At 37.5% G+C, this 12897-nt stretch overlaps 3 protein-coding genes across 5 annotated transcripts in view; 1 reads left to right on the top strand and 2 right to left on the bottom strand.

The window, feature by feature from the left end:
- LOC106153998 (uncharacterized) overlaps positions 1–6145 on the bottom strand; it is a 35340-nt gene extending 29195 nt beyond the window's left edge. The window contains exons 1-4 of one of the 3 annotated variants that reach the window (XM_087002075.1): positions 5963–6145; positions 2784–2940; positions 1312–1442; positions 651–777 (exon numbers count right to left, since the gene is read on the bottom strand). In XM_087002075.1, coding sequence (XP_086858201.1) covers positions 651–777; positions 1312–1442; positions 2784–2909 — 384 coding nt within the window. In that variant the 5' untranslated portion in view covers positions 2910–2940; positions 5963–6145. Of the gene's footprint in view, positions 1–650; positions 778–1311; positions 1443–2783; positions 2941–3580; positions 3756–5962 lie in introns of those variants that run through there. The other 2 variants (XM_087002072.1, XM_087002073.1) reach the window with 2 other exon arrangements.
- Positions 6146–6640: 495 nt separating this feature from the next.
- LOC106154000 (uncharacterized) lies at positions 6641–9145 on the top strand. The gene is made up of 2 exons (XM_013528193.2): positions 6641–7362; positions 8065–9145. The coding sequence occupies exons 1-2, from the start codon at positions 6843–6845 to the stop codon at positions 8589–8591; spliced, it is 1047 nt and encodes a 348-aa protein (XP_013383647.2). The 5' UTR covers positions 6641–6842; the 3' UTR covers positions 8592–9145.
- A 1859-nt stretch (positions 9146–11004) lies between these two features.
- LOC112041494 (uncharacterized) lies at positions 11005–12891 on the bottom strand. The gene is made up of 4 exons (XM_024074810.2): positions 12723–12891; positions 12005–12155; positions 11595–11723; positions 11005–11310 (listed from the first exon to the last, which is right to left on the bottom strand). The coding sequence occupies exons 1-4, from the start codon at positions 12771–12773 to the stop codon at positions 11282–11284; spliced, it is 360 nt and encodes a 119-aa protein (XP_023930578.1). The 5' UTR covers positions 12774–12891; the 3' UTR covers positions 11005–11281.
- Positions 12892–12897: the final 6 nt, after the last annotated feature.

The following is a 12897-nucleotide window of genomic DNA, read 5'->3' as shown; positions in this document are numbered from 1 at the left end:
ATGAAATAAAGACTTTACACTTCTTTTTTCATAGAAGCTGAAATCATATTGGGGTGAACCTTCACATTAATAAGAGATAGGTGATAGGTTCATTGATAAACATGTGTGCCACTGAAGAGAGCAATGCCCTACAGATTCCTTCTACTATTAGGTTTATTAGGTACCTTAACAGGTGCATAAATAGGTCAGCTATACAGCTAAGATAGCCATCCAATGTATCATGTTAAAAAATTAAGAGTGCACAAAAATAATTCAGAATATATCTTAAAGTAAAATTTTGTCTTTAAAAAAATAATGCTATTTCATTGGTCTCAGTGACATACAAACAGGAAGTAAAGTGTATGCTGACAGCAACTTATCTTTGCATGTTTCTTTTGAGTAGTTGTTCCAAATGTCAATTTGTTTTTAGTTGTGTTCTTGTATTACAGTAACTGTAGAGTGTCTTCTTTTGTATATCAAAAAGAGTAAGACTTCTAAAATATTACAGGTTTCGTGACATTTGGGATAAACACCTTTAGAAAAATGCTAGAAAATGTCAGAAAAGAAAAAAAGTGAATAGCTATTTTCTTATCAGAAACCATCAAGCTGGTTAAAAAAAGAATTCTCCTTTTTTCACTGAAAATTAATCCAGACGTTAAGTGTAAATCTACCTCCAGTCCATTGTCAGTAGCAAGTTGATCAAACAACATTTCACACTTCTTAGAGCCCTGTTCATCCATGAAGAAAATCCCAGTTGCATAGGCACCTTGCTCTGGAAGGTTGATGCCATGTTCTTCCCTTCAAAACATTTCAAACAAAATTTAAAATCTGCCAAATTATCTCAATGCACTTACATTGATTTATATTAATGTATATATTAATCAGGGAAATTTCCTTTGACACAACTTATTTTTAAATTTATGCTGAGATCATAATTTCAAATAAGCCACTCTGTACCACAGACAATTTAATTCAATGATGAACAATACACTCGTAGTTCACTTGTTTAAAAAACATAACAACCTTTAAAATAGACATCACTATAAAAATAAACACAAATGTAACCACACTTCCTGCCAATGTACATGTACTGGCCTCTTACCTAACAAATGATGACCCAAACTATTATTTACATAATTTTTCAAATACCCCTCCCAGTCTCCCTTGTCAGTGTCAAATATGTATGTTACACAACATGATAACCACCTACGGCCCATCCTCTTTCACTTTCACTAACATTTCTTTGCTTCCAGGCTCCCCTCATTTAACAAGTTTTGCTGAAAATGCATTCACCCATCTCACTGTGGAAAATATGATATACATAATACATACCTTACAACTTTTGCATAAAGCTCATGAGGAATCCCACACAATACCCCTGCCCCATCTCCTGTGTCGTTATCGCACCCGCAGCCTCCGCGGTGCTCCATGCGCTCCAGCATAGTCTGTGCATGTTTCAAGACCTAGAGAAAAATGTGTAAACATTTCTCTTTACCAACTAGGCAAACCGAATAAAAAATTTCATGACATCAAGACACACCTGGTTTTAAGAAAACAACACACATTGGCTATATTTTCCCAATGAAAATAGTGCAAAATATCGAGTATTTGAAAGAATATATGCATATAGTTGTCACATCACAAAACACATTTTAAATGTCTTAGGGCTTATTCCCAATTCCCGTTATCGCAATGAAACCACCATTCTACTTATTAGAAGATTGATCCAACTGCGGGGACTCTCAGATTAATGCAATCAGATTAAGAGATCTACATGCTTCCTCTTGTTTGCAATGTATTCATATAAGGGAGGAGGCATGCAGATCTGTTTGCATTCAGCAAGAGTCTCCTTTGAGTTGAAATGATCTACGTAGAACAATAGTCTCATTGGGAATGAGCCCTTATTCAATGTGAACAAAAAGGGTAATGTTTAGCATGTGTAGTATGCCACATCTCAGTTTATCATTTAAAATGCTTTATATTGCACAATAAAAAAATTACTTGGTAAAGCACAGTGTATGTTCTGTTACAGTATATAACACAAAAACATTCTTGTAACAGAGAGTAAACATCAGTTAAACAAAAAAATACACACACAAAAAACCTAAAAGAAGGATAGCAAATTGACATCGGTGATCTAGTTCTTAGTGTACGTGATCTAGTTATTACATCATACATCATGTTAGACATTTGAGTACACATATATCTGATAACCTATATGTCGGTACACCCAGGCCAGGTATTATGCAATGTGCTAAACAAATAACAAAAATCACTAGACAAAAGCTCAAAGTCTAATTTTTTTTAATGTTTATAATTCCCTCCAGACAGCAAGCAGCCTCTGATCATGTGATCCAGGCATGCTAGGACAAAATATTAGGTCAACTTTTCAATGGGGGCATATGCATGTAGGTTTATATGCCGAGCTAATACACTATAACCCATTTAGATTTTGACATGAAATGTTGAGTGCACAGAGTAGTATGTAGAGTATAGTCTTAAGAAATTTCCCTTTTTTTCCTAATATACATAAAGTACTGTACATATAGATACCTACATTGTCTCAAATTGCGTCAATAATATGTCATGTAGGAGGATGTCTTAGTAAGTGTTTTGATCTTTTTATTCTACCAAATGGTAGAATAATTAAAGCTGATCTCTATTCAGGTACAAAGAATGTTTACTGCCACATTTCAATTATTGTGTTTGGCTGATTATCAAATATTGGTACTAGTACACAACTGGTACATTTTGGGTTTTACAAGTGCATCACCCATTATGTTATCTCACAATGTTTGGAGTACCTGATAAGTCCTGTTTCCATCTATATTGACAACGAAACCCACGCCGCAAGAATCACGTTCACACTCTGGGTCATAGAGTCCAATCTTGCCCTGTGGATCACCATGTTGATCTAGCTGCTGTGCCATGGAACTCTAAATTTTCTTGATGTCTGCAAAACTAAAAGAGAACATCAAATAAGATATCTTTATGAAAGATATTCAAAAACATGTTATTCAGACAAGGTCATCTAATGATTAGAAGTTCATCCAAAACGTAAGAAAAGAAGTGTCTGAGATAAGTCACAGTAAGATAAAGAACACAGCCATGGCTAAACTTGATGGCTTTCAGTCCAAAATTAAGCAACATTGAAGCACCCTTGGCAATTTCAAAGAAATCTGAGCATTATTCAGCCCAGATGGACTAGCAATCATTTCTCACTCACCATTCGACATGTACATAATTTTCAGCAATTATTGCATTTCCTGAGTGTCTCCCCTTAATTTAAATACAACAGTTAGTCAAATGAAATACCTATTAAATACCTATATATGAAATATAACTGTATATATGTAGCCCCAATACCATGGAACAATTACATAAGTATGTCTTGAGTGGGGAGGGATATATATATATATATATGTTGCATTTGCATTATCTTGGCATCAACACCTGCACTATCCAGATTTCAGCAGGTCTTTGAGACCGCTGTACCCTTGGAGATTTTGCCAAGTCTGAGAATGTATCACTAAACCCCCTCCCAACACTGCTTCTCCTCCTTCATCAAAAACCCACTTCAGACTAGGATAATTGAACCTACCTGTTGATAATCTAATGGCAATGATGGACACTTGAAAGCTAGTGACAACTGTGATACTAATGGACAGCATGCCAATGGATTATTTTCTAAGGCTCTCTGGTAGCAGGAGTTATCTGTGGTCATTGCTGTGACCAGGGGTCAAGCCAGTGCGACTCAGCTAACACACGTCAACAACAACAACATGTCAGGTATATATATAGTACTGGTACATCTCAGGACAACTTTACTGCCATTGTTTTGACTGCAAGTCAATAGAATAACAACATGCTACAGGTCACTTAAACCTTATGAAAATTTTGATGGGTAGTGCATGCCCATACCCATAATACAATTATACCATCAAAATCTGGCACACTATTTTATAATAGAAAAAAATAACAAGAGGGTTTACTTTCTGAAATACATAATGAATGAGCAGAAAAAAAGCTGCAAGTGAAAGGCTCAAAAACACTTTGTGGATGGTACTTAATCATGATTTGGCGCTAATTCAGATAAGACATCTGGGGTTGTTTGGTAACATCGTCTCATAATCACTTTTTAATCAATAATGTTGGAGGCTATTAAACATGCATACAAAGTTCTACCTCAGGTGGATTCCAGTTCTATGTCAATCTACAACCTTTTGGGGATTTCTTATGAAAAGTATTTTTTTTCTTAGTATTTATAAAATACAAGTGACCTAATGGCAAACCATGAGCAAAAAATACTCTACAAATATGGATTTTGATAATGTATTTGATACTTTCCTCTAAATGCCACATCAACAACACTGCAGTCATTTTTTTCAACTCGTGTCCAAATGCTTTTTCAAATTCTTTTTTTTTTAAATTTAATTCATCACCAGTGAAATAATTTATAGCCCCCATGTGTGATTCTGTTTTTCTTGAATTAGTTAAGTGAAATCATTAAAACCAGATAAAAGGACATATTTCTGTCATTTAATGCTTTGCAGTCAGATACCTTGGTTGTTCTTACATAATCCCCCATTATGCATTCAAGGATTTAGATATGCCAGAGGGAGGGGATGCTGGCTGCAAGATTCCTGTCTGATTTCATAAGCATAAATTGATTTTCTCATTCCATTTCCTTCCACTTAAAGAGGATAAATGATAACTTTAACAGCTCAATTAAAACAGTTAAGTCTTTTTATGTAATCATTTTTGATAACTACCCAACTATACATCACCCCTTAAGAATTAACTCTTTTTACAAGGCATATGACAGACCACAACAATATCAAAAACATAAATTCCCAACCCTTCTAAAATAGCAAGCACTATATGTATCCTAATGGGTATGAAAACCAATTATTCCCAATCACAACATGATGGGCAATGACTTCCTTAAGAATGAAAATGTACTCTTAAGCAAGGGCACATTCCATATGATGGACCCAAAATTTTAGAGAGGGGTCTAAAGAGCCTTGCCAAAACATGTTGTCAGACATGGACTATTAGCCACTGTGCCTCTCCAACTACACCATTTCTGCTAACAAAGAATAAAGTATTTATATAGCTCAAAGCAATCATTTGGCTATCAATGCTTTGGCCTGCCCCTAACATACTAGTAGTACAGTACATTATTTACACCTGAGATGTAAAGCCTAAAGGTAACGGCACAATAAACAATGACAATACTGACCTTCTTAAAATACACACAAAACACACATATTACATGGTTTTCTACCCAAACAGATATTTTACTTATCTGTCCATAATGGATATCATTAATAAAATTTAAAGGTACATGGACAGTATCTGGGCCCGTGCTACTAGAGTTACTGCAGTAGGCCTTTTAACTGTTTTTATTTTCTGCCCCAAGTTATGTATTACAAAGCAATGTCAAAGCAATGTCAAAGGGGAGAGGCCAAACTTTCTTTTCCTTTCTCTATTTGTTATATGCTTTCAAAGCTTTGCTCTCGCATCTCAGCCTGTTGGACTAGCAACCGGTAAACCCGTATGACATCTGCCGTGTAACTGTTTCCCATTATTACATTAACAACGTCATCGACCAAGTACCCCGACCAAGAAAAGGCAGGCTGTGTAGATGTACAGAGTAATGTATACGATTGATTCACTGTTGATTGAACTTGAGTTGACCATTAACTTAACCTCAAATGCTCATGGCGTTTCCCCATTTTGTAAGCACTACTCAGAGCAAACTCTTAAAGATAGTACAAAAATTCCAAACAATAAGGTTATTATATTGTAAGTAAGCATAATCGCGGGCCTTATTTGAACTATATAACTGCATAGGTAAGTGCTACGTTAACCAGCCAGCCACGTGCGTATCGCTTTCGCCTCATATAAACATATGCACAAATGAATGGAAATTATCTCGTATGGGGTTTTCTGATCACACAATTTAACGCATTTAACTTACCTTGAAGACCGATTATCTTACTCAAGCTGTCGGACGTCGTAACCCTGGATTCAGAGACGGACGTTACAAACTCCACGCACTATGACAGCTAGGATATATATACAACCAGCTCCGTGATGTAGGTAAATAGGTCATATTGGCAGACGCTCTTCCATCAATTGCACATCAGCCAACTATCTTCATCAGCTTTGTGTCAGTTACTTTTTTCTAATATGATTCCTACAAAAACCAACACATACTGGTGGTACAATTTATATCATTGTTGATCAGTGATATCTTCATAATTTTTCTTATAAGGGAGAAAGAATAAGAAAAGTGATATTTTGCTTTACGCTGAAAGAAGGGGCGCAGTATACTAATCAACCAGTAAACATAAGCACGTGCTAATTTTGTCTGGCTCAAACTAACCACCAAATGTCCTGTCTTTGTTATTTAACTTATTTAAGAAGTCATCTATATCGTTAAGATCCAATACATGAAGGCTTTAAAAAGTATTTGAAATCAAATTATTCATAGCAAAATAACGTAGCTTTTCACGTGAACAACACGCAGTCTAGGAATGATGCTTAAAGGAAACCAATCAGAATCGTAGACATCAGGATGACCAATCATATTCCTGAAAAATTCATTACGTGTGGACTTAATGCTACAATATTCCCACAAGCAATTTCATTACCCTTTCGACGATACCAGACAGAGGATCCAAAATACGTTATAGAGCCAGATATTTCGTAAACACGCATTTATAACCGTATTTTCATCATCCTCTGCAGCAAAAACAACATAACTAACCAATTCCAACCAGCGTGAATAAGATTCATTTAATTGAACTGGTGCTTTCTGAATATTTTTCTAAACTAGCAACAGAGAAAAAACATACATGGCCACCTCAAGTTCTGTGAGCCCCGGGTTTGTTTCTTGTCCTGGGAGTTTTGTTGACCTTACAGATCTGAAATGCGTGGACCAACTGCTCGTCTCAAAACCATCCAAAGAAGCGCAAACGATGACAGGAGATACGGACAACAGACAACACCCGTTCCTGCACCACTTAGATGGCGAGCACGTGGAATGGAGAGACTCGCGGGATAACGGCGTTCTCGACTTGGCGGTTGGACAATACACAACCCGTCATACAGATGGGGGCGTTGACACCAATGCCCTGAGACGGGAACGGAGGATAAAACAAAACGATTTTTTTCGTACCTGGTGGGAGGACCAGAGGAAAGCTTCAGTTGATTTATGCGAATTGAATGTTTCTACTTCTTGTGCACAAACCCAGCAGATTGCCGATTTCGAAGAAACGCCGGAGAAAACAGAAATAGACATTGCTGTTTTTGACCCCGTCACCGATACTCGGTATTCTGTTAAAGGAATCCAGCCACACGAGATGCCTGTCATAGGTAATAGTCAGTTCTGTGTTGTTATAGTCTGTTTAAGAAAATTATTCTAAAGGTAACAAAGAACCTATGAACGAAAATAACGTCGCCTTTATGCATTATGTGAATGAGATGACTCGTCTTAAGCGTAGTCATCTTACTTTATTGGCTTATCCTAGATATTTTTCTTAGAATTACGTTATACAAATTGTAAATTTCTCAAGTTGAAACCAAACAAGGTAATTGAAAACGAAGTTCTCATTTAAAACTAATTGTATAACTTGATGCTTTTTTGCTATGCTTACATGCTTATTTGATTGCAGACGAGTGAAAATGAGATAAGGACTCGGTGAGGAGCGCAGTTCGTCATTGCTGATTGTTTTATTTTACAACTGAATCGCAGTAACCTAAGTTACATGCTAACAGTATGTTGGAGGGTTCTGTATATCTTAGAGTGAACTTATCATAAAAAAGCCTGTGAATTCTTTTATTTATGGCACATTAAATATGTAAGGAATACTTCCCATTTTCTTCCTTTCTGTCTATGGTGTGCGTTTAGATTTACCACTTCAAAGCGGCAGCTTTTTTATGACTAATACATAATATATATCTAAAATCTTGAGTGCTTTTCAATACAGTTTATCGATAGACTGTTCAAACGATCCGATTAACCAGCGGATCTCACTCAGTTGAATAGACAGGCTTATAGATTGTTTTCCATTTCAGGCTTCTATATCGATCCGCGCATACTTCCCGGTTTCAACTACTTGGTGCGCCCGAACGGTTCAAAGCGTCCGCTGTTCAACGACCAAGCGCTACCCTTACTGAGCATAGGGATGGGCTACGGGAAGCGGATTACGTTCAAGGGAGAGACCTGCAACACCAATACCCACTTCTTCTGGTCTGACAGCCGCCCAGAGGGATACGCGTTCAGCCTGCAGGCAGTTGTTCCCGGTGAACAGTTCCTGGTACAGGACAAGCGCGAATGTGTTATCGGCCACGCCTTCGTCAACCGAGTTGATCCAGTGCAGTTGGAAACGTTCACCGCGACATCTGGAGGCACCACTGAGAAGAGGGTCCAGGTGACTGCCTGGTGCACCATAGATTTTGGCAGCTGGAGCCAGACGAATGTTTACGTCACCGGTGTTGCTCATGTTGTGAAGAAGAAGGGTAACAGAGAAGCGACAACGTTAAAGGTGGAGGGAGTTGACCTTCCGAGCGTCGGCGCTTGTAACTTGGTGTCCAGGGAGTAACCACGTGTGGCGTACTCGAGTTGTACTACGTGCCCTCTGCAGGTGTTAACACACGCTGAGCTTCAAATATGTATCAGCGGAACACCGCACCTTCTATCAGTATTAAAACTCCGCGAATCTTAATTTAAAAGCATTTTAACTTCAGCAGCAGCTTAAAAAGCCGGTGATCAAAAGACAGTTTTCAGTATATTTGAAGAGTGATGAGATTAATGCGGAAAAGTTCAATTTACCGTACTTTTCCGGGAAAGAATTTTGTTTAAAGGAGCAACGGCCTTTTTATCATAATGAATGTAACCGCATACCGCTTCCTTTCAGTGTACTGCTCTAGTCGAGCTTCAGTATGAGATCAATATTTCTATATATAGCTTTTCGGCACATTCCGTTAATGAGAAAATGTTGTTATATGCGTACTGGTGCTTCATATGTGCTTATGTGTACCGTATGCCTTGTTGGCGGTTTGGAGATATTTTAACTTTTCACCTTGTACGCGGTTTATCATACTATTTTCGTTTTTATGTACATAAATTTGATTACAATAAATTGTTATCTATAAACTGCAAGTGTATGTTTGCTCACAATAGCTGATGCTGTTAAGTGTATTCTTTGTTTCCATCAACCTTTTACAAAGTGACGTAAATGTTTTTCGGTGGAGCCAGTTTAACATGCTTTTCGAGCGTGCACCTTTTGCTTGTACTTTAAACCTTACTGCAGACACGAGCGCACGTGAAGATCGAGTGATCATTGAGGTTTTCGTGCTATCTAAAATAAAGATTACCCATTAAAAAGTTTCCATTCTAAATATAGACACCTGCACCCGTAGCCTATTTGGTATATAGGCAATAGACTTGGACAAAGCATCCGGTATACTATAAAATCACAAACCGATTTCTATTTGATTAGTGTGAAAAACATTTTGTCTGATCATAATGATCCGCATAAGGTCGCAGGATAAAACAAACTTCGGTTGTTGATAAGCGAAACACCAATCTGATCAAACTGCCCTCAATGTCTTTTTGAACGCAATTCGTCTTGGTTCTGGTCAGTGGGATGTGAAAGTTTTCTTAGTGATCTAATGGTAATTGATGTTTTGGGGCGACAGCCAGATTTCAGTATGTCACAAGGGGCAGGTCGACGCGCCGTAGAAGCGGTAGTTTTGTTAACTGTAACAACGCCCTTATGTAAGTACGAGACTAACAAGTATCATGTCGCTTGAACATTATCATAAATGAACTTAAGAGCCCAAGCTCAACAGCGTGTGCGCCATAACAGTTTCACAGGGTATATACAGCGTGAAATGAAACTGAAAGTTATATGTATATGGATTTTACGAACGAGAATCTGAAGCTCTCGAGTACCGACCACATGCAAGCACAGCTAAGAAAAAAAGGAGGGGAAGGGAGAGTTCCTAAGGGTACGTTGAAGATGGTGACGGGCGGATGCTTGAACATGCTTTATAAAAACGAGTTTAGGACGATAAAGTTAATATATTCCTGGCACGACTCTGGGCAGTCAAATTATGGTCCTATTTTATCAATGCCATCTTTAACTGAACCCTTACAGCTAGCTGAAAGGCCCAGTTCATCACAAAAGAAAAAACTGCTGTTTTCATTACGGGAAAAGTACAAAGTTGCTTACATAAGTTTTCAAAAGATTTTTGCACTCTCTCTCTCCGTAACGCCTGACCCGTAAATGATAAGTCCCTCTCACAATCCAGGGCCCCCACACTGCACGCTTGGATTGCGACTTGTTACAAAACGAGCCCGAGTCCAAAACTTGGGTTGCGTATTCACCTCTGGTATATCTTGCACCTGCCTCAATATTTCCGTTACCTAAAGTACGTTATGGGCGAATCAAGTATTTTAAGCAGTGTCTTTTCAATTAAACATTTCTTTGGTGTGAGTTACATTTCATGAATACTGCTGAGTTGAAAGGGTTTCTTCCTTTCTTTCTTTCTTTTCTTTTTTTTTTTTTTTTTTTTTTTCAAAGCAAAACTTTGTGAATTCCCGGATACTTTTTAAGTTAACGCAAACACGACGGAGCCTTGGGATAAATGAAAAAAACCTTGTCGTTGAATGCATACAGTGCGATAGCGAACAAGTGGCACTGGCTTAGTACTTATCACCTTTGCATAATTTATGATTCCTCTAACTTCTATTACTAATATACCAGTAATTACATGATATGCGACAGTGGATGTGCTCGCAGTTGAAAACGCTAGTAATGTAACGTTAGTAATATAATGCGTTGCTGTAGCGAAGACAACAGAAGTGTAATGTGTTCTTAGTCTCAACAGACACAAGATGAATCAAATCTTTCCTCTTAGCTCGGACTCTCATCCATGATAACCGAAATATGAGGTAATTTCACCGTTTTGCTTATCGTTTCACTTCAAACTGCAATGAGAAGACGAGGATCTGGGTGATATTTATTTTTCACTTCATAAATCCTTATTTTCACTATCTTATCAACGTTTTAGCATAAAGTGCCTTTTTTTTATATTCTCGTTAGTTAACACGAAGGCATACTAAGGTAATGAACAGTTCTTTTTTATACATTTTAATGCTTTTTCAGCTCTTTCGTTGTGACCAAATTTTGCAATCGTTTTTTTTCCTTAGATATTGTCTGGAATAAAACTGTCGAAGTATTACTTTTGCAAAATTGCCACCTAGACGAAATGAATTTTTTCTATATTAATTACCACCACTACTGGTACATCGACCTGAAAGAAAAAATAATTCAGGTAAGCCACAAACAAGTCTGAAATTATTATTATTATTATTATTCTTATTATTCTTATTATTATTATTATAAACATGAACCCTTGTTGTGACACATGGGAGTCACACAGATTTGACGTTCTTTTTTCAATAGTGAAAATTTATACTAACAATTGAAATAAAAGGCCGCTGTTGGTCTTACACGATCTTTAAAAAACAAGGGAATAAAAATAAGGGTGATAACGAGGGAGAACTTTCCCTAGGGTTAGACGCCCAGTGGTATTACCTGGCTCATGCAATACCGGTACAACAATGCCCCCAGACCAACCCTGAGGAATACACTTGAACCCCGGGGCACAGGGACACTCCAAAACCATCGCCTGTGGCTGGCCAGACAGAGAAGACGGGTCACACCCTGTGGAAACAATTTTTTTTATCTCTGAAAGTCTTTATCTTAAAAATTCTTCACTTTGAAAAGAAAATATTTTTAAAATTTCGAGTCTTCTAAAATCTTATTTTCAAAGGTTTCCTTTCTCTTATTCAAACCCTGAAGTTGAGTGCATCGTTAGATTGATTTTGAAAGTAATGAAAATGTATGATACACTGTACGTAATCAAATACCCATCGATTAGAGAGTATCCTAAACAAATATGGGAATAATCGAATGCATAAATCGGTAATAAAAATAGTACTTACAAGATCCGCTTGTGCCCAGTTTCGAGCACATTCCGAGTTGACTTAACGACCTCTTCCTCCCTATGGGTTGCAGCAGAGATACGCAACACTCGTCGTCATTGCAGTGTGAGGCGTTGTTACACACGCCGCCATGGCCGGGAGCAGGAATGCTCTGGAAAATGTTAACAAACTTAACAATTGTTTTTCCCGTGCCTCTTTCAAAAACCAAAATGCTCCTCTTCCTAACTACATAGGATGACGCTTTGTGAAATTAAAATTAATTTTGCACCAATAACTTCTTCGATTCTGAAAAATGTTAGGTTCTATAGACTATAGTATTAGGCTCTAAAAGCGAATTCATTTTGTGGCCTTCGATTGTGAAAAACAAGTATTAATGTTCATAAGTCTGGACTCAAGAAGACTGGGACAGTCCAAAGAGAAAGAAATGGGAGAAGCAGGATGGGCATTGGGACAAGTGCAACAGAAATTTCAAAGACCAACAGCACTGAAAGTCTCTGGTGACGGCCTTATATATACAATGCCGCACAGATAATTTTCTGTAATATGACCAAACGTTACAATGAAATCAAATAATTTAGTCAATATCGCAGTCAATAGCAAGCGACTTTGTATGGTTTTTCGATTTTATGTCATTAACCGGTGGAATCCACATCGCACTTAGCACTTTTGTATTATGACTATTATCACATATTACAATTATCATTACAATTAAACCTACCTGTACCGCCACAGCCATACAGATAATCAAAAGGAATAGCGTCTTCGGCATGTTGGTAGTGCAGTGACGAGATGTAATGTGGTGCACATCCACTTTGTTTTTATCTGCAGAATAACACTTGCTTTAGTTCTCACATTAAATCCTGCTGAGGCACACCTTATCTGTCATAAATCAG

This window comes from Lingula anatina, chromosome 1, assembly GCF_051362555.1.
Source record: "Lingula anatina isolate TDL-2025a chromosome 1, LinAna3.0, whole genome shotgun sequence".
Taxonomy (NCBI): Eukaryota; Metazoa; Brachiopoda; class Lingulata; order Lingulida; family Lingulidae; genus Lingula; species Lingula anatina.
The sequence above is the reverse complement of the archived record's forward strand: the minus strand, read 5'-3'. Positions and strand labels throughout refer to the sequence as shown.